Raw genomic sequence first — 22,051 nt, 5'->3', positions numbered from 1 at the left:
CCTAGCCCCCAGCGCCCAACAGGCCCTGGTGTGTGATGTTCCCTTCCCTATGTCCATGTATTCTGATTGTTCAGCTTCCACTTACAAGTGAGAACATGTGGTGTTTGGTTTTCTGTTTCTGTGTTCGTTTGCTGAGAATGATGGTTTCCAGCTTCATCCATGTACCTGCAAAGGACATGAACTCATCTTTTTTTAATGGCTGCATAGTATTCCATGGTGTGTATGTGCCACAGTTTCTTATCCAGTCCATTATTGATGGGCGTTTGGGTTGGTTCCAAGTCCTTGCTATTGTGAACAGTGCTGCAATAAACATGCATGTGCATGTGTCTTTATAGTGGAATGATTTATAATCCTTTGGGTATATACCCAGTAATGGGATGGCTGGGTCAATGGTATTTCTGGTTCTAGATCCTTGAGGAACCGCCACACCATCTTCCACAATGGTTGAACTAATTTACAATCCCACCAACAGTGTAAAAGCATTCCTATTTCTCCACATCCTCTCCAGCATCCATTGTTTCCTGACTTTTTAATGATTGCCTTCTAACTGGCATGAGATGGTGTCTCATTGTGGTTTTGATTTGCATTTCTGTAGTGACCAGTGATGATGAGCTTTTTTTCATGTTTGTTGGTGCATAATGTCTTCTTTTGAGAAGTGTCTGTTTATATTCTTTGCCCACTTTTTGATGAAGTTTTTTTTCTTGTAAATTTGTTTAAGTTCTTTGTAGATTCTGGATATTAACCCATGTCAGATGGATGGATTGCAAAAATTTTCTCCCATTCTGTAGGTTGCCTGTTCACTCTGATGATAGTTTCTTTTGCTGTGCAGAAGCTCTTTAGTTTAATTAGATTCCATTTGTCAATTTTGGCTTTTGTTGCAATTGCTTTTGGTGTTTTAGTCGTGAAGTTTTTGCCCATGCCTATATCATGAATGGTATTGCCTAGGTTTTCTCCTAGGGTTTTAATGGTTTTAAGTCTTATGCTTAAGCCTTTAATCCATCTTGAGTTAATTTTTGTATAAGGTTTAAGGAAGGGGTCCAGTTTCAGTTTTCTGCATATAGCAAGCCAGTTTTCCCAGTACCATTTATTAAATGGGGAATCTTTTCCCCATTGCTGGTTTTTGGCAGGTTTGTTAAAGATCAGATGCTTGTAGATGAGTGGTGTTATTTCTGAGGCCTCTGTTCTGTTTCATTGGTCTATATATCTGTTTTGGTATCAGTACCATGCTGTTTTGGTTACTGTAGACCTGTGGTATAATTTGAAGTCAGGTAGTGTGATGCCTCCAGCTTTGTTCTCTTTGCTTAGGATTGTCTTGGCTATATGGGCTCTTTTTTGGTTCCATATGAAACTTAAAGTACCCTTTTCTAATTCTATGAAGAAAGTTAGTGGTAGCTTGATGCAAATAGCATTGAATCTGTAAATTACTTTGGGTAGTATGGCTATTTTCACGATATTGATTCTTCCTATTCATGAGCATGGAATTTTTTTTTCCCATTTTTTTGTTTCCTCTCTTATTTCCTTGAGCAGTGGTTTGTAGTGCACCTTGAAGAGGTCCTTGACATCCCTTGTAAGTTGAATTCCTAGGTATTTTATTCTCTTTGTATCAGTTGTGAATGGGAGTTCACTCATGATTTGACTCTCTTTTTGTCTATTATTGGTGTATAGGAATGCGTATGATTTTTGCACATTGATTTTTTATTGTGAGACTTTGCTGAAGTTGCTTATCAGCTTGAGGAGATTTTGGGCTGAGACGATGGGGTTTTCTAAATATATAGTCATCTGCAAACAAAGTCAATTTGACTTCCTGTCTTCCTATTTGAATACCCTTTCTTTCTTTCTCTTACCTGATTGCCCTGGCCAGAACGTCCAATACTATATTGAATAGAAGTGGTGAGTGAGGGCATCCTTGTCTTGTGTCAGTTTTCAAAGGGAATGCTTCTAGCTTTTGCCCATTCAATATGATATTGGCTATGGGTTTGTCATAAATAGCTCTTATTATTTTGAGATACGTTTCATCAATACTTAGTTTATTGAGCGTTTTTACAATGAAGTGGTGTTGAATTTTATCGAAGGCCTTTTTGCGTCTGTTGAGATAATCATGTGGTTTTTGTCATTGGTTTTGTTTATGTGATGGATTATGTTTATTGATTTGCATATATTTAACCAGGTTTGCATCCCAGGGATGAAGCCAACTTGATAATGGTGGATATGGGTTTTTTTTTGATGTGCTGCTAGATTTGATTTTCCAGTATCTTATTGAGGATTTTCGCATCGATGTTCATCAGTGATATTGGTCTGAAATTTTCTTTTTTGTTGCGTCTCTGCCTGGTTTTGGTATCAGGATGATGCTGGCCTCATAAAATGAGTTAGGGAGGACTCCCTCTTTTTCCATTGTTTGGAATAGTTTCAGAAGGAATGGTACAGCTCCTCTTTGTACCTCTGGTAGAATTCAGCTGTGAATCCGTCTGGTCCTGGTTTTTATTGGTTGTAGGCTATTAATTACTGCCTCAATTTCGGAACTTATTGGTCTATTCATGGATTCAACTTTTTCTTGATTTAGTCTTGGGAGGGTGGATGTGTCCAGGAATGTATCCATTTCTTCAAGATTTTCTAGTTTATTTGCATAGAGGTGTTTATAGTGTTCTCTGATGGTAGTTTGTATTTCTCTAGGATCAGTGGTGATATCCCCTTTATCATTTTTTATTGTGTCTATTTGATTCTTCTCTCTTTTCTTCTTTATTAGTTTGGCTAGCAGTCTATCTATTTTGTTAATCCTTTGAAAAAACCAGCTCCTAGATTCATTGATTTTTGAGGAGTTTTTTGTGTCTCTATCTCCTTCAGTTCGGCTCTGATCTTAGTTATTTCTTGCCTTCTGCTAGCTTTTGAATTTGTTTGCTCTTGCTTCTCTAGTTCTTTTAATTGTGATGTTAGGGTATCGATTTTAGATCTTTCCTGCTTTCTCCTGTGGGCATTTAGTGCTATAAATTTCTCTCTAAACACCACTTTAGCTGTGTCGCAGAGATTCTGGTATATTGTGTCTTTGTTCTCATTGGTTTCAGAGAACTTCTTTATTTATGCCTTAATTCATTATTTACCCAGTAGTCGTTCAGGAGCAGGTTGTTCAGTTTCCATGTAGTTGTGTGGTTTTGAGTGAGTTTCTTCATTCTGAGTTCTAACTTGAATGCACTGTGGTCTGAGAGACAGTTTTTTATGATTTCCATTCTTTTGCATTTGCTGAGGAGTGTTTTACTTCCAATTGCTAACTAGAATAACCAGTTTAGAGAAGAACATAAATGACCTGATGGAGCTGAAAAGCAGCACGAGAACTTTGTGAAGCATACACAAGTATCAATAGCCTAATCGACCAAGCAGAAGAAAGGGTATCAGAGACTGAAGATCAACTTAATGAAATAAAGCATTAAGACAAAATTAGAGAAAGAAGAATGAAAGGGAACCAACAAAGCTTCCAAGAAAAATGAGACCATGTAAAAAGACAAAACCTATGTTTGATTGGTGTGCCTGAAAGTGACAGGGAGAATGAAACCAAGTGGAAAAACACTCTTCAGGTTATTATTCAGGAGAATTTCCCTTCCCCAACCTAGCAAGGCAGGCCAACATTCAAATTCAGGAAATACAGAGAACACCACAAAGATACTCCTTGAGAAGAGCAACCCAAGACACATAATCGTCAGATTCACCAAGGTTGAAGTGAAGGAAAAAGTGCTAAGGGCAGCCAGAGAGAAAGGTCGGGCTGCCCACAAAGGAAAGCCCATCAGACTAACAGCAGATCTCTCTGCAGAAACCCTATAAGCTAGAAGAGAGTGGAGGCCAATACTCAACTTTCTTAAAGAAAAGAACTTTCAACCCAGAATTTCATATACAGCCAAACTAAGCTTCATAAGCAAAGTGAAAGAGAAATAAAATCCTTTACAGACAAGCATCCAGGCCTGCTTTACAACAGCTCCTGAAGGAAGTGCTAAACTTGGAAAGGAAAAACTGGTACCAGCTATTGCAAAAACATACCAAATTGAAAAGACTATTGACACTATGAAGAAACTGCATCAACTAACAGACAAAATAACCAGCTAGCATCATAATGACAGGATCAAATTCACACATAACAATATTAACCTTAAATGTAAATGGGGTAAATGCCCCAATTAAAAGACACAGACTGTCAAATTGGATAAAGAGTCAAGACCCATCAGTGTGCTGTATTCAGGAGTCCCATCTCATGTGCAAAGACACACATAGGCTCAAAATAAAGGGATAGAGGAATATTTACCAAGCAAATAGAAAAAAAAAGAGGAAAAAATGCATGGGTTGCAATCCTAGTCTCTGATAAAACAGACTGTAAACCAACAAAGGTCAAAAAAGACAAAGAAGGGCATTACATAGTGGTAAAGGGATCAACACAACAATAAGAGCTAACTATCCTAAATATATACGCACTCAAGAAAGGAGCACCCAGATGCATAAAGCTAGTTCTTAGAGACCTACAAAGAGACTTAGACTCCCACACAATAATAGTGGGAGACTTTAACTCTCCATTGTCAATATTAGAACAATGAGACAGAAAATTAACAAGGATATTCTGGACTTGAACTTAGCCCTGGACCAAGTGGACATAATAGACATCTGTAGAACTCTCCACCCCATATCAACAGAATATACATTCTTCTTGGTACCACATCACACTTATTCAAAGTTGGATTCTTAACCTTCCAAAGCACACTCGGTCTCTCTCACCAGTAACTTTGGTTTTCTCTTTCTCATCAATTAGGACGATTTAGAACACCAGTAATGTTGATATAGCATTGTTTCCAGTTATTATTGTGTTTAATTCTTTTTTCAGCAATTGATATAATTTTCTTTTTTTCTTTCTTTCTTTTTTTTTTTTAAGATGGAGTCTCGCACTGTTGCCCAAGCTGGAGTGCAGTGGTGCGATCTCGGCTCTCTGCAATCTCCACCTCCCGAGTTTATGCCATTCTCCTGCCTCAGCCTCCCAAGTAGGTGGGACTACAGGCACCCACCACCACGCCTGGCTGATGTTTTGTAGTTTTCACTGTGTTAGCCAGGATGGTCTCAATCTCCTGACTTTGTGATCTGCCCACCTTTGCCTCCCCAAGTGCTGGGATTACAGGCGTGAGCCACCGTGCCCAGCCAATTGATATAATTTTCTATGGGAGGATTTCTTTCTGAGGTGAGCAAGATAATGATTCATTTCTAAATTAATAAAACATATTCTCTTTATGACTGTAATCACTTGTGTAGTCTGTTAGAAAGGAGCAAGAGGTCAAAATAGTGACTCATCCAAGAATTATTTATATTTCCTGTTGAAACACTGTCTGTGAGTACATTTTAGGTGAATTTACCTTTTAAATTATGTTTTCTTTCTGCTGATACTAATATTGATAGGTAATCCTTGATCTTATAGCAAATTATATTTAAAACTCAGGAATTTTGGGGGTGAAAGGAGAAAGACAGAGGAGACCTAAAATATACCAGAGCTTATTTTTTCTGCTGTTGACATTTCCTTACAGTCAGTAGAGGGAGCACAAGTTTTCTGTCAGTCTCTTAATCACAAACTGAAGTGACATCATTAATGATGATATAAAGGGAGAAAATTCTAGACTAATTCATATTGGCTCATGTTTCTGGGAAAAATTAAAATTTAACAGGTAGAAAGCCAAGTGTTAGAAAGATAAAATGTAATGTCAGGTTTCAGAGACCATATGTTGAGTGATACAGTAACAAGAATCAACTGACATAATTTCTTTAAAATTTAAAAATCTCGGGCCGTGTGCGGTGGTGCACGCCTGTAATCCCAGCACATTGGGAGGCAGAGATGGATGGATCACCTGAGGTCAGGAGTTCGAGAGCAGCCTGACCAACAAGGTGAAACCCCGTCTATACCAAAAATTAGCTGGGGGTGGTGGTGGGCGCCTGTAATCCGAGTTACTCAGGAGGCTGATGCAGGAGAATTGCTTGAATCTGGGAGGTGGAGGTTGCAGTGAGATGAGATCGTGCCATTGCACTCCAGCCTGGGCGACAGAGCAAGACTCCATCTCAAAAAAAAAAAAAAAGGCCCTTCACAGTGGCTCGTGCCTGTAATCCCAGCACTTACTGGCTGAGGCAGGTGGATCACCTGAAGTCGGGTTTGAGACCAACCTAACCAACATAGAGAAACCCCATCTCTACTTAAAAAATACAAAAATTAGCTGGGCATGGTGGCGTATGCCCGTAATCCCAGCTACTTGGGAGGCTGAGGCAGGAGAATTGCTTGAACCTGGGAGGCAGAGGTTGCAGTGAGCTGAGATTTTGCCACTGCACTCCAGCCTGGGCAACAGGAGCGAAACTCCATCTCAAAAATAAATAAATAAATAAATAAATAAATAAATAAATAAATAAATAAATAAAATTTAAAAATACAGGCTATCAAAGCAAACCTGGACAAATGGGATCACATCACGTTAAAAAGCTTCTGCACAGTAAAGGAAATATCAACATGAAGAAACGACCAGGAAATGGGAGAAAATATTTGCAAACTACCCAACTGACAAGGGATTTATAACCAGAATATATAAGGAGTTCCAACAACTCTATAGGAAAAAATCTAACAGTCCAGTTTAAAAATTGGCAAAAGATCTAAATAGACATTTCTGAAAAGAAGTCATACAATGGCAAACAGACATATGAAAAGGTGCTCAGAATCATTGATAATCAGAGAAATGCAAATCAAAACTACAGAGAGATATCATCTCACCCCAGTTAAAATGGCTTATGTCCAAAGTCAGGCAATAACAAATGCTGGCAAGGATGTGAGAAAAAGGGGACCCTTGTCACCGTTGGTAGGAATGTGAATTAGTAAAACCACTATCGAGAACAGTTTTGAGGTTCCTCAAAAAACTAAGAATAGAGCCACCATATGATTCAACAGTCCTACTGCTGGGTATACACCCAAAAGAAAGGAAATCATTATACCAGAGAGATATCTGTACTCCCATGTTTATTGCAGCACCATTCACAATAGCCAAGATTTGAAAACAACCTTGGTGTCCATCAACAGATGCATGATTAAGGAAAATGTGTTATTTATACACAGTAGAGTGCTATTTAGCCATAAAAAGAATGAAATCCTGTCATTTGCAACAACATGGATGGAACTGGAGGCCATTGTGTTAAGTGAAATAAGCCTGGCCAGAAAGACAAACATTGCATGTTCTCACTTATTTGTGGGATCTAAAATTAAAACAATTGAACTTATAGACAGAGAGAGTAGAGGATAGTTATTCGTGGTGGGGAAGGGTACTGGCGTCGGGGGGAGATGGTAGTGGCTAATGGGTACAAAAATCATAGTTAGAAAGAATGAGTAAGACCTAGTATTTGATAGCACAACAGGGTGACTATAGTCAATAATAACTTAATTGTACATTTAAAAATATCTAGAAGTGTAATTGTATTGTTTATAACACAAAAGATAAATGCTTAAGGGGATGGATACCCCATTTTCCATGATGTGGTTATTACATATTGCATGCCTATATCAAAACATCCCGTGGACCCCTTATATATATATACCTACTATGTACTCACAAAAATTCAAATAAAATTTAAAATTAAAATCTGGGTTATGCTAGATTAAGGACCAAATTTAATTTTACTAGAGGTTATGTTGTTTCTTTATGCATTATTTTCTTATCATAAATTCTGAATTTCATTCTAGGGCTATCTGAAATGATTACTTATATGATATATGAAACTTATACACTATACTAAACTTTGATATACTATACAGCAAAAGAGGTAGTGGCTTATGTGTGAACCAGTTATGTTTTTGTCTTCTTCAACAAGGATTAGAAATTTTTTTTTTCAGGGCAAAACCCAGAGGCTGATTGTATTGTGATTAAGGACTTAATCAGTAATTAAGAACATATATTTCAGCAAAATACCCTATATATTTCTACAAATAGTAGACAAAAAAAATTTATACCAAAAAAAGTTATATAAATATAGTTCCTTGAAATGTTTACATGCTTCATGAGCATTTGACAGGACATGAAAGATGATCACTGTCCTTGTCAAATGTTGTTATTAATTTGTTCAAATGGTGCTATTCAGACTATTCTGCAAAGAAACTCAAATGGCATAGATGCTTATTTGTGTTACTGTGTGAAGATGAATTAAGTACAGAGAAAACCAAGCCAGTTTAATCCCCCTCTCTAGTATCTTACAGCTATTAAAATAATGTCCTCGAACATTTTTATAATTTTTTTAATGTAACAGCTGTTTAAGTTAAATAGGGCATATGGAAATAGATTCAATTTATAAAGGAGTTAATTGAGATATATTGAGACTTAGTTAGTTATTCAAGGTTATATATTATATTAAGACTGTCATCACAACCAGAATCTGGAGCTCATGACTCCTAGTGCAAGGAGTTGCCAACTTAAAGTTTATAATCTAGGGGATATGATCATGTAGGGGAGATGATTCTGAAAATATAAGAACATTGTTTAAATTGCTGATCTTTTGTTAAGTGCCTATTTTGTGCAAAATATTATGTCATTACTTTTGTTTGATAGAAAGATGAAAAATATCATAATTGTCCTTGAAGTTACATTGTGTAATGGTGATACAAATAGTAGACAAAAAGTATTTAAAAAGTAACATGTTTATATCATATGAAAGCTAAGAATACTTTTTAGAGCCAATGCAGTAGAGAACATCCTACATACTAATACATAGTGAAGGAGAAGATTTGGAGGAAATAGCCTCCTCTGATTATGTAGGAAGAGAATAGCTCTGAGATTGACGACTAATACCTATTAAATAAGATTATTAGGGCAGTTAGGTTGAGCAGAGGTAGTTCTAAAAGCTATTTATAGTTAAGATGGAATGCTAAGTAGTGTAATCATAGAGATAGCTGAGTCCTTGGAAACTATCTAGTGCAGGCACTAGTTTTACAGTTAAAGAAACCGAGACTCAGAGTGATTCTGAGTTATTCGTTTGAGGTTAGTTATACAGCTGCATACAGCCAAAGCTGGAATTTGATCCCTTCCAAATGACTGGATATGAAAAAAACTAGGAAACAGATTAATAATAGAATCTAGAAGGTGGCAAATTCTGGAAGTGTATTGGAGGTGTAGAGTATAATTTTTGCCAAGATGTAATTTCCGTCAGTCTTTGCAAGAGGGGAAAGAGAAGTGTTAATTTTTGGTTTCTTGGGCAAAGTCAATCAAAATAGTAGGCTGTAGTGATCCATGGAACAGTTTGAAAAGTAGGATGAGCTGCCTGATAGCCTTTAGGAAAATGACCTTCCCAGCAACATATAAGGCATTTTATTAATAACAATAGCAAATGTAATAATGATGATATTAACAGTGATAGCTATCATTTATTGAATGTTAGGCATCATGTCAAGTAACTGTGTATAGTAGTTTATTTAGTTACTCTAACCCTGTGACCTAAGTATTTACATGCCATTTTGTCGATGAAGAAACAAAAACTCTGATAGGTTAAGTCATTGTCTAGTCACACAGGTAGTCAGCTGTAGAATCAAATTTTGAATCTTGATCTCTTAGAATTCTAAAAATAGTGTATCTCAAACTTGAGTAATGAATAGGCCCTTCTTCTAAAGGAAAAATAATCTTCCCACACCCCATACTGACTTACTTTTATTATAAGATTACTTAACTAGGTATAAACACAAATTCCTTAAATTTTTAGCTCATACTATATAGTTTAAAAATTAAATTAAATACAAACAAAACTTACAAAATCAGTAAAATTTGAATTTATGACGTTAGTTTAATGTAAAATATGTTTTTTCCTGAAATGAAGATGCTGATTGCAAGATGAATTTATAGCTAACTACTACTGTATAGGTTCTTTTGAGTTTGGCATGCCTATACTGCCATGTGCTTTGTGATAACTTGGTTCTCTCACCACTTTTCTCTATTCAAACTTCTTCAAAATATCCCTTCAGGCAATACTGTCTATTATCATTAGACCTTCACTTGGTGTAATCAGTTATTTATTGTTAATCTTGCCTCTGTTTTCATTAGTTGTGTCAGACTGCCGCTTGATACCAATTTAACAGTTTGGGGCTCTGAATTGTCGTAGCGTTGTGTATTTAGTTATAAGGTGATGGTCAGCCATGTGATCTATATTATGTTTATGTTAATTATCTTTTAGGTTGTCATCTAGGGGGAACCACAAAGTTAAAAAAAATTCACAGACTCTGCCAATCTTAACCAGGCCTTTGCTGTTTCGACCTAAAGAAAAATTGTACTGCACTTTTTGTCAAAACTCTATACCCTAGTACTACCTGGTTTCTGTAGGGTAGCAGTGGAGATCCAGAAAATTTGCCGTCTCCATCCATTTCAGTTCAGGCCTCTAACATTTTGCATCTGAATTTCTGCCACAGCCCTCAGTTTTATTCCCACCAAACTGCTTTCCACAGTGTGAGTTTTTAAGAATATAAACTTCTAGGACTCAGCTTAAGAATCACATCTTCCTGGAAACTTTCCTCTATTGCTTCTCCTATGTCTAGCTTCCATCTGTCATACTTCACCATTTTCTCTCATAGATTGAATTAGTTAGCTTTTCTTCCTGTTTCTTCTTTATAACTCCATAACACTTTGTGCACACCTCTGTTATGATGCTTAGCATATTGTATTGTAATCCTTATTTTTTCAGTCTCCCAAGTAGAATATTAGCAGCTTCTTCCTCCTCCTTCTTCTTCTTCTTTCTTCTCCTCCCCCTTGTTCTCCTTCTTCTCCTTAGCATATTGTATTGTAATGCTTAATTTTTCAGTCTCCCAAGTAGACTATTAACAACCTCGTCCTCTTCCTCCTCCTCCTCCTCCACCTCCTCATCTTCCTCTTCTCCTCCTCCCCTCTTTCTCCTTTCCTTTCCTTTCCTTTCCTTTCCTTTCCTTTCCTTTCCTTTCCTTTCCTTTCCTTTCCTTTCCTTTCCTTTCCTTTCCTTTCCTTTCCTTTCCTTTCCTTTCCTTTCCTTTCCTTCTTCTTTCTTTCTTCTTACTTCTTCCTTCTTTCTTCTTCCTTTATTTTATTTTATTTTTTTTGAGATGGAGTCTCACTGTATTGCCCAGGCTGGTCTTGGACTTCTGGGCTTAAGTGATCCCTCCGCCTCAGCCTCCCAAGTAGTTGGGATTACAGGCACACGCCACCATGCCTGGCTATTGGACTGTTAATTTGAAAGTAAAGCCTACCTCGTCCATCTGTATAACTGCATGTTATCTGAATGGGAAGAAAGTTCCACTGATAGAGTTATGATCCTGAATCACTGATTAGTCAGTTGTGATTTTATTTTTTTTTTTATTTTATTTTTTGTTTTGAGATGGAGTCTTGCTCTGTCAGCCAGGCTGGAATGCAGTGGTATGATCTTGGCTCACTGCAACCTCTGTCTCCTGGGTTTCAGTGATTCTCCTGCCTCAGCCTCCCAAGTAGCTGGGATTGTAGGCACGAGCCACCATGCCTGGCTAATTTTTGTATTTTTAGTAGAGACAGGGTTTCACCATGTTAGCCAGGCTGGTCTTGAACTCCTGACCCCAAATGATCTGCCCACCTTGGCTTCCCAAAGTGCTGGGATTGTAGGCGTGAGCCACCATGCCCAGCCCAGTTGTGATTTTAGAAGTGAGGATTCAAAGGTAGGCAAAAACAAAGTCGACATTTTCTTGTCTTTCTCATTCATTTGTGTAAAATGTATGTGAGTGACCTAAGTAGTTAATGTAATAGACTATTTGCGCATGTAAGCAACATAATGTTGAAAGTAATTTCTCCATAAAGAATTAAAACATAATAGCATTTTGTTTATCTTTGGCTAGGTGCTGTGATTGTCTCCACGCCCCAGGACGTCGCATTGATGGATGCACACAAGGGTGCTGAGATGTTTCGCAAAGTCCATGTGCCTGTAAGCATTTACAGCTTCACTGTTGAAAAATATAAAACTCTTCTAACCGAAGAAGCAAGTCATTGAAAAATACAGTTGAAGTTTTAGTTTAGTCCTGTGCAGAAGTCTTTATGAAAGTCCTAGTTTATCGTTATGGTTACTTTAAAAACACACTTATAGGTGCAAATGCGTCTATACAAGATATTAATCCAGAAGAATTCCAAGACACCCTTTAGGTAAGAGTTTTCTATAGAAGTACTACTTCTCTCATACTTGCAGCTCTCACTGACCAAAAAACAATTACAAGAGTGTTTTAGGAAATTATTTAGATAGATAGACTTGAATAGATCACTTATGAGGAAACAGATGAAAAAAGATTACTTTCTTCCTTCTGCCTCCTACAGTTCAACTCATTTATAGCTCACCTTCTTCTAGGAGGCACTTCAGGATTTTCTGCCCAATTTGGTGGAATGAAAGTTAAAAATAAAATAAAAATAGACAAAATAATTAAAGTTAGATGGAGTCAGAAGTGAAGTCAGTAAACAAATTGCATGCTATTAAAGAACTTAAATACATGCTAGGGGTGTACCATGACTTTTCTAGCAGCCAAAGGAAAAGAAATATAGTATCATTATAAAACTGTGCATTTCTGCAAAGTTAAAAAAAATAAAACTGGATGCTCAAGGGAGACAGAGCTGAGACCAGAGAGAAATATCTTCCCTACGTTCTTAGAAAGAAGAACCTGTGTATGTAATGAACACACTCTCATCACCTTCTTTACAGTAAATACAGGGTTCTTCCTTCTAGTGTGCCTCAACAAAAGCAGGTGGAATCGTGCTGGAGTACAATTTAAAACAAACATTTCAGTACAATGCCAACATGATACTTCTCTGTGGCTAGCTAGTAGCCTTGCTTAATTCAAAGACAGATTTTAGAGCATATACATCAGAACTTTTTAAACTTCAGTCTGTAGATTAGCTTCAGGAGTCTCATGATTTTTCTCTCCCTCACCTCCCCCAGCCCTAAATTGTATGCCTACGTGTATTTGTTTTGGTATGGAACGAATTATAACTTTTATCAGATTCTTCAGTAAGACCATGACACAGGATAAGATCCAATAATGTATTTGAATGAATGGACTTGAAGGGAAGCTTTCATAAATGTTTATCTCTCAGAGGGCTTCTGAAAAGTATAAAATAGTGTAGTAGAATGGTTGAGGTGAATTTCCTCAAGTACCTCTTCTCCCTTGCCAGTTAGCACAGTGCTGTGGGCATTGGCAAGCTGCGGAACTCTGAGTTGGATTGACATGTTCTCATGATGAGGAGGCTGATAAGGAAGGTGCCTGTATGCTTACCTTCCAGGTGGTCCAAGGGTTTTTCACTAGCGGGTTTATAATTGTAATCAGCAAGTAGTTTAGGGCCAGTGTTCTATGTTGTGAACTTTAGGTTGGAAAATTTTTAAAGCAATGATAACCAAATGCCTGCCTCACACATAAAACTCTCTCTGAAGCACCTAATTTGAGCAGTGTTACTTCATATTATGCCCTGTAAGACAAACTAGACACAAGTAATGCCTACCCAGATAACTAAATAAGGTTACTTATTATATGGATTTTAAAATACAAATCAGCAAAAAGTTAGAAGGTTATCCACCAAAATTTATGACATTGACTTAAGTAATCTATAATCCTTCTTTCTGGCAGAAATTAGATAGCAGTGCCAATTGTCTGTTAAGATCACTCCGAAGTCAGGATAATAGCCATTCTATTTGCACATAAGTGAATGCTTAACTTCTCATTCTTTACGATGAGAGTTGAGGGTGTCTCGCTCACCCAAAAACATGAATTCCTTGAGGAAGAAGTTTTAAACAGAGCAGAAGTAAGACCTCTTTACAATTTTACCCCGTATAAATTATCATTTTGTATATCAGAATACCATTTCAACTGACACTGCCATTTGAGGTGACTACATATATGGAGCAAGTCCTACATGGACTTTGCTAGTTAGGAATCTGATGACCGTAGTTGCCAAATTCAGCATATATTATTTTTCAGTCCCTATGTAAATCTGTATACCTGTAAACCTGGATACTTATACTGTTCTGACAATTTTTTTTTCCTAGATTCTAAGGCAGAGGGTTGGGCAGATAATCCTTATGGAACATAACAGAGAGGAAGAGGGATGATCACCAAGTCCAGGTTAGGCTATTGCTAGGTGGATGCCACTGAAGGATAAATGCTGAGGATATTAGCAAGGAAGTATTATGAAGACATATTCCAGATGAAGGCTGATGGACTGCATAAGGCTCATAGAACTACTTCAGGGATCAGTTAGAAGGTGAAAGAGCTGTTTGGGATCAGAAAGTTGATGTTCGAGTATAAGTTTGCCAAGTTAGAGCAGTTCTGGGTCATGGCAAGGTCCAGGATGTTGTCATGGGTTTGTGGGACTTAGTGGGAGTAGAAATGAAAGTCATTGGAACTGTGTAATTCTTCCAAGTTGAAATTTATAGTTCTTTCCTCTGTAAGAACTTTTGGACATCTTCCTGTATCTTTATTATAGCTCTCTCTTTTTTTTTTTTCACCCTACATTTGAATTATTTGCCTTCTAAACTACAAACATTTTTTAAAAGAGATAGAAGGTCTTAATCATCTCTTAAACCTGAAGAACAAGATAGGTATTCAGTAATGTTTGCGGGTGAATGAGTGAGAACTTTCCAGCAATAAGCTCTGTGAACAATTGGGCAATCATGATTAGCTACATTGTAAAGAAGGTCTTGGCTATGAGTGGGAAGTGGATTTGATGACCTCTGAGATCCCTCTGGGCCTTAAAAGCCCCAGAGCCTAAGTAATAGTAAAGGATGTGAAATTAGTAAGTGTTTTATACATACAAAAAAAGATGTTATGCTTTGTTTATACCAGTTTATTGCATTTCTTCCCCTTGGTTTTTAGTCCTGCTCTCTGTTTTTCTCCCATTTGACATGCATTAGTTACCATGGAAACAATGATGTCATTGGAATGCATCGGTATGGACAGAGTTTAGTAATGTCTACAAGAACATATTGAAGTTAATTTAAATGATTTCTTAAAACTCAAGGCTTAGATAGGGCAAGTAGGAGAAGAGATGAGCTATTAAATTCTCTGTTCTCTGCCTGAAATGGTAGCAACTATGCCAAATCCTTAATTATCTTAATATTTGTAGGTAGACTATTTTTTTAAACAGCATAAAAATTTTCAGTCTTATACATTTTTAATAATGAGTAATTTATGTGTTGTGTCATTCTCACTCATTTTTCTTGACTTCTTATACATGGGAGTCCCAGGCACCCCGATTTGGAGCCCTTCTCCTATCATTGCACTATATATCCCTTACTTCTTTGATAATCTCTTTCCCTGCTACTGAAAAGTAAATTAAAGTATATTTATTCTCTTATTCCTTCGGCACATAAGGGATCACTTAGTTACTTTTAATTCAACAAATGTGATTAATTTATTTTTCCACAAGTCTATATTTACTGATATTTAGTGTCTTCTGTAAGCAAAGTACTGTAATAAACTTCCATTAGTGGTTTAGAAAAAATAAAGAAGGATGAAGCCTCTTTCTTCAAGTACTTTATCATCCTGTAGATTAACTCTGTTTTGATGCAAAGGCCTTAAATTCTGGAAAGCATGAAAACACTTTTTCTTCTAGACTATCAGGGATGGCTTTATGGAAAAGCCATGATTATTTTTTTCATGCCCCTGTAATTTTACACATCCTGGTCCTTTGCCTGATAAGCCACGGCCAATTTAGGGAACTCATGTATTCATTTTTAACATCTCTGCTCAGACATTATTTCCTCTAGAAAGCTTTTCCCAGTGTGCCAGGAAAAGTTAATACTCCTATCTCGGATCTACTTACACATATATTTAGTTTGGTTCTTATTGCACTACAGGTTTACCTGTCAGTCTTCACAGAAGAACACAAGTTTTGGATAGCAAGAAAACATGCTTTAAACATTCTTAAATGCATAGTTACCTGGCATGTAGCAGGCAGGATACTTTGATTTAGGATGTAATGCCATCCACATCTGCTGTTCCCTTTACCCCCAGCTCATGGGCTGCTCTGTCTTGCTTTCTCTGTGCCACAGCCAAACTGGTCTTTTTCCACTTCTTTGAAGTTTCCACACACCATTTTTCTCCTTGGGACCCTTACCATGCTTTTTCCCTACTGGAGAACATTTTAACCTCACTTTTCACCTGTTAACAGTCCTTTTTATACTTTGGTACTTAAACAAAAGGCTTTTCTCAGGGAGAGGTGCCCTAACCTTTTTTTTTTTTTTTTTTTTTTTTTTTTTGAGACAGAATCTCACTCTGTCACCCAGACTGAAGTGCAGTGGTGCGATCTCGGCTCACTGCAACCCCTGCCTCCTGGGTTCAAGCAATTCTCCTGCCTCAGCCTCCCTAGTAACTGGGATTACAGGCACCCGCCACCATGCCCAGCTTATTTTTGTATTTTAGTAGAGATGGGATTTCACCATGTTGGCCAGGCTGGTCTCGAATTCCTGACCTCAAGCAATCCACCCGCCTCGGTCTCCCAAAGTGCTGGGATTACAGACGTCAGCCACCGTGCCCAGCCCACCCTAACCCTTTTATGAGCTTTTTAAATTTTATAATACAATTATACTCTATTACTCCTTTTGGAACTGTTTTCACATTTGTTAGTACTTTCACATTTGCATACTATACTGTACTATACTATACTATACTATACTATACTATACTATACTATACTATACTATACTATACTATACTATACTCATACTATAAGCTCGGTGAGTACAGAGACCACCTGCTCTCTCGCTGTGCCTGGAAGATGTAGTTTCTCACTAAATATATGCTGAGTGAATGAGTGGAGTAGGATTTTCATAGGCATATCTAGGGACTAGGGAGGGACAGAATTCAGTCTTGAAAGAATCAGGAATACACAAGTTGTGTTCAGGATTGTTCAGTTTGTCTATAGTTGAGGTACTGTGTATTGGTGTATGGCCAGGTTTGGTAGAGCCTTAAACAGTAGGCTAAGGAATTTGTACTTTCTTCTTAAGATTATAAGAGGAGTTCATAAAGAATGCTGGATGGGAAGTAGACATCATTAGGATAGAGCTTTACAAAGTTTTAATCTGGTGGAGATAAATAAAAAGAATAGGAGCCAGGAAACATGGAGGAAGTAAGGGAACATTTGCAATGATCAAAGTTATTCATGCTGTAGATTGTGACCCACAAACAGATCATGAAATTGATACAGTAAGAGATGTAATCAAAAATGCTTAAACCATGTCAGAGTAAATTGCTCTTAGGAAGAGAGTCTTCTTTAATAAAGATTTGGTCTCAAGTATAAACACGTATATTGTATGTGTGTATTGTGTGTTTCTTGCTCATGTAACTGTAGTATTATAGTAGATGAACAGGTCAGCAGAGTGGCCTTCCTCCATGTAGTCAAGATGTAAAATATTTCTTTTATCAGTAAGACAGTTTAAAAAGTTGGAAAAACATGATGTAGGTGATAGGCAGTAAGGGACTTAATTAGAATAATGCCAGTTAAAATGGAAGGGGAAATGAATGTAATTGACATTTTGAAGGAAGAATTGACAATCTTGGGAATCGATTGTATAGGGTAGGAGAGTTAGAACAAAAAAGACAGAAATCAAAATAATTTTGAGAGTTATACCATTAATAAATCTACCAGGAGCTGCTTTTTAGTTCAGGTTGACAACAAACTAGAAGAAATAAGAAGTTAGATTCTCAGTCACAAATCTCTGCCCTTCTTCTCTATGAGAGTTGTGATTTAATAGTGTTCGTCAAGGAAGAAACTGGTAAAGATACTGACAAGAGAAATACTCTTTAAAAAGTTTCTTATATACAGATGTTTGTTATCACTTAGAGAACTGTATTTTTGATATTCTTTTTTTTAAATTTTTTTATTATACTTTAAGTTCTAGGGTACGTGTGCATAACGTGCAGGTTTGTTACATATGTATACTTATGCCATGTTGGTGTGCTGCACCCATCAACTTGTCAGCACCCATCAATTCATCATTTATATCATGTATAACTCCCCAATGCAATCCCTCCCTCCTCCCCCCTCCCCATGATAGGCCCCAGTGTGTGATGTTCCCCTTCCCGAGTCCAAGTGATCTCATTCTTCAGTTCCCACCTATGAGTGAGAACATGCGGTGTTTGGTTTTCTGTTCTTGTGATAGTTTGCTAAGAATGATGGTTTCCAGCTGCATCCATGTCCCTACAAAGGACGCAAACTCATCGTTTTTTATGGCTGCATAGTATTCCATGGTGTATATGTGCCACATTTTCTTAATCCAGTCTGTCACAGATGGACATTTGGGTTGATTCCAAGTCTTTGCTATTGTGAATAGTGCCATAATAAACATACGTGTGCATGTGTCTTTGTAGTAGAATAATTTATAATCCTTTGGGTATATACCCAGTAGTGGGATGGCTGGGTCATATGGTACATCTAGTTCTAGATCCTTGAGGAATTGCCATACTGTTTTCCATAATGGTTGAACTAGTTTACAGTTCCATCAACAGTGTAAAAGTGTTCCTATTTCTCCACATCCTCTCCAACACCTGTTGTTTCCTGACTTCTTAATGATTGCCATTCTAACTGGTGTGAGATGGTATCTCATTGTGGTTTTGATTTGCATTTCTCTGATGGCGAGTGATGATGAGCATTTTTTCATGTGTCTGTTGGCTGTATGAATGTCTTCTTTTGAAAAATGTCTGTTCATATCCTTTCCCCACTTTTTGATGGGGTTGTTTGTTTTTTCTTGTATATTTGTTTGAGTTCTTTGTAGATTCTGGATATTAGCCCTTTGTCAGATGAGTAGGTTGCAAAAATTTTCTCCCATTCTGTGGGTTGCCTGTTCACTCTGATGGTAGTTTCTTTTGCTGTGCAGAAGCTCTTTAGTTTAATTAGATTCCATTTGTCAATTTTGGCTTTTGCTGCTGTTGCTTTTGGTGTTTTGGACATGAAGTCCTTGCCCATGCCTATGTCCTGAATGGTACTACCTAGATTTTCTTCTAGGGTTTTTATGGTATTAGGTCTAACATTTAAGTCTCTAATCCATCTTGAATTAATCTTCGTATAAGGGGTAAGGAAAGGATCCAGTTTCAGCTTTCTACTTATGGCTAGCCAATTTTCCCAGCACCATTTATTGAATAGGGAATCCTTTCCCCATTTCTTGTTTCTCTCAGGTTTGTCAAAGATCAGATGGCTGTAGATGTGTGGTATTATTTCTGAGGACTCTGTTCTGTTCCACTGGTCTATATCTCTGTTTTGGTACCAGTACCATGCTGTTTTGGTGACTGTAGCCTTGTAGTATAGTTTGAAGTCAGGTAGCGTGACGCCTCCAGCTTTGTCCTTTTGACTTAGGATTGTCTTGGCAATGCGGGCTCTTTTTTGGTTCCGTATGAACTTTAAAGCCGTTTTTTCCAATTCTGTGAAGAAACTCATTGGTAGCTTGATGGGGATGGCATTGAATCTATAAATAACCTTGGGCAGTATGGCCATTTTCACGATATTGATTCTTCCTATCCATGAGCATGGTATGTTTTTCCATTTGTTTGTGTCCTCTTTGATTTCACTGAGCAGTGGTTTGTAGTTCTCCTTGAAGAGGTCCTTTACATCCCTTGTAAGTTGGATTCCTAGGTATTTGATTCTCTTTGAAGCAATTGTGAATGGAAGTTCATTCCTGATTTGGCTCTCTGCTTGTCTGTTACTGGTGTATAAGAATGCTTGTGATTTTTGCACATTAATTTTGTATCCTGAGACTGCTGAAGTTGCTTATCAGCTTAAGGAGATTTTGGGTTGAGACCATGGGGTTTTCTAAATATACAATCATGTCATCTGCAAACAGGGACAATTTGACTTCTTCTTTTCCTAACTGGATACCCTTGATTTCTTTATCTTGCCTGATTGCCCTAGCCAGAACTTTCAAGACTATGTTGAATAGGAGTGGTGAGAGAGGGCATCCCTGTCTTGTGCCAGTTTTCAAAGGGAATTTTTCCAGTTTTTGCCCATTCAGTATGATATTGGCTGTGGGTTTGTCATAAATAGCTCTTATTATTTTGAGGTACGTTCCATCAATACCGGATTCATTGAGCGTTTTTAGCATGAAGGGCTGTTGAATTTTGTCAAAAGCCTTTTCTGCATCTATTGAGATAATCATGTGGTTCTTGTCTTTGGTTCTGTTTATATGCTGGATTACGTTTATTGATTTGCGAATGTTGAACCAGCCTTGCATCCCAGGGATGAAGCCCACTTGATCATGGTGGATAAGCTTTTTGATGTGCTGCTGAATCCGGTTTGCCAGTATTTTATTGAGAATTTTTGCATCGATGTTCATCAGGGATATTGGTCTAAAATTCTCTTTTTTTGTTGTGTCTCTGCCAGGCTTTGGTATCAGGATGATGTTGGCCTCATAAAATGAGTTAGGGAGGATTCCCTCTTTTTCTATTGATTGGAATACTTTCAGAAGGAATGGTACCAGCTCCTCCTTGTACCTCTGGTAGAATTCAGCTGTGAATCCATCTGGTCCTGGACTTTTTTTGGTGGGTAGGCTATTAATTGTTGCCTCAATTTCAGAGCCTGCTATTGGTCTATTCAGGGATTCAACTTCTTCCTGGTTTAGTCTTGGGAGAGTGTAAGTGTCCAGGAAATTATCCATTTCTTCTAGATTTTCTAGTTGATTTGCGTAGAGGCGTTTATAGTATTCTCTGATGGTTGTTTGTATTTCTGTGGGGTCAGTGGTGATATCCCCTTTATCATTTTTTATTGCGTCTATTTGAATCCTCTCTCTTTTCTTCTTTATTAGTCTTGCTAGCGGTCTGTCAATTTTGTTGATCTTTTCAAAAAACCAACTCCTGGATTCATTGATTTTTTGGAGGGTTTTTTGTGTCTCTATCTCCTTCAGTTCTGCTCTGATCTTAGTTATTTCTTGCCTTCTGCTAGCTTTTGAATGTGTTTGCTCTTGCCTCTCTAGTTCTTTTAATTGTGATGTTAGAGTGTCAATTTTAGATCTTTCCTGCTTTCTCTTGTGGGCATTTAGTGCTATAAATTTCCCTCTACACACTGCTTTAAATGTGTCCCAGAGATGCTGGTATGTTGTATCTTTGTTCTCATTGGTTTCAAAGAACATCTTTATTTCTGCTTTCATTTCGTTATGTACCCAGTAGTCATTCAGGAGCAGGTTGTTCAGTTTCCATGTAGTTGAGCAGTTTTGATTGAGTTTCTTAGTCCTGAGTTCTAGTTTGATTGCACTGTGGTCTGAGAGGCAGTTTGTTATAATTTCTGTTCTTTTACATTTGCTGAGGAGTGCTTTACTTCCAATTATGTGGTCAATTTTGGAATAAGTGGGATGTGGTGCTGAGAAGAATGTATATTCTGTTGATTTGGGGTGGAGAGTTCTATAGATGTCTATTAGGTCCGCTTGGTGCAGAGATGAGTTCAATTCCTGGATATCCTTGTTAACTTTCTGTCTCGTTGATCTGTCTAATGTTGACAGTGGAGTGTTGAAGTCTCCCATTATTATTGTATGGGAGTCTAAGTCTCTTTGTAAGTCTCTAAGGACTTGCTTTATGAATCTGGGTGCTCCTGTATTGGGTGCATATATATTTAGGAGAGTTAGCTCTTCCTGTTGAATTGATCCCTTTACCATTATGTAATGGCCTTCTTTGTCTCTTTTGACCTTTGTTGGTTTAAAGTCTGTTTTATCAGAGACTAGGATTGGAACCCCTGCTTTTTTTTGTTCTCCATTTGCTTGGTAGATCTTCCTCCATCCCTTTATTTTGAGCCTATGTATGTCTCTGCATGTGAGATGGGTCTCCTGAATACAGCAGACTGATGGGTCTTGACTCTTTATCCAGTTTGCCAGTCTGTGTCTTTTAATTGGAGCATTTAGTCCATTAACATTTAAGGTTAATATTGTTATGTGTGAACTTGATCCTGTCATTATGATATTAACTGGTTATTTTGCTCGTTAGTTGATGCAGTTTCTTCCTAGCCTCGATGGTCTTTACATTTTGGCATGTTTTTGCAATGGCTGGTACCGGTTGTTCCTTTCCATGTTTAGGGCTTCCTTCAGG

The 22,051-nt window shown here is 37.5% G+C and overlaps 1 protein-coding gene across 4 annotated transcripts in view; it reads left to right on the top strand.

Moving 5' to 3' along the window:
• NUBPL (nucleotide binding protein like) overlaps positions 1 to 22,051 on the top strand; it is a 282,071-nt gene that overhangs the window by 229,478 nt on the left and 30,542 nt on the right. For all 4 annotated transcript variants that reach the window (XM_030931530.1, XM_010374646.2, XM_030931531.1 and 1 more), the window contains one exon: positions 11,852 to 11,937. In XM_030931530.1, the coding sequence (XP_030787390.1) occupies positions 11,852 to 11,937 (86 nt within the window). The remainder of the gene's footprint in view (positions 1 to 11,851; positions 11,938 to 22,051) is intronic.

The sequence above is a fragment of the Rhinopithecus roxellana genome, chromosome 5, assembly GCF_007565055.1.
Source record: "Rhinopithecus roxellana isolate Shanxi Qingling chromosome 5, ASM756505v1, whole genome shotgun sequence".
Classification (NCBI taxonomy): domain Eukaryota; kingdom Metazoa; phylum Chordata; class Mammalia; order Primates; family Cercopithecidae; genus Rhinopithecus; species Rhinopithecus roxellana.
This window is presented reverse-complemented; position numbering and strand designations above follow the sequence as displayed.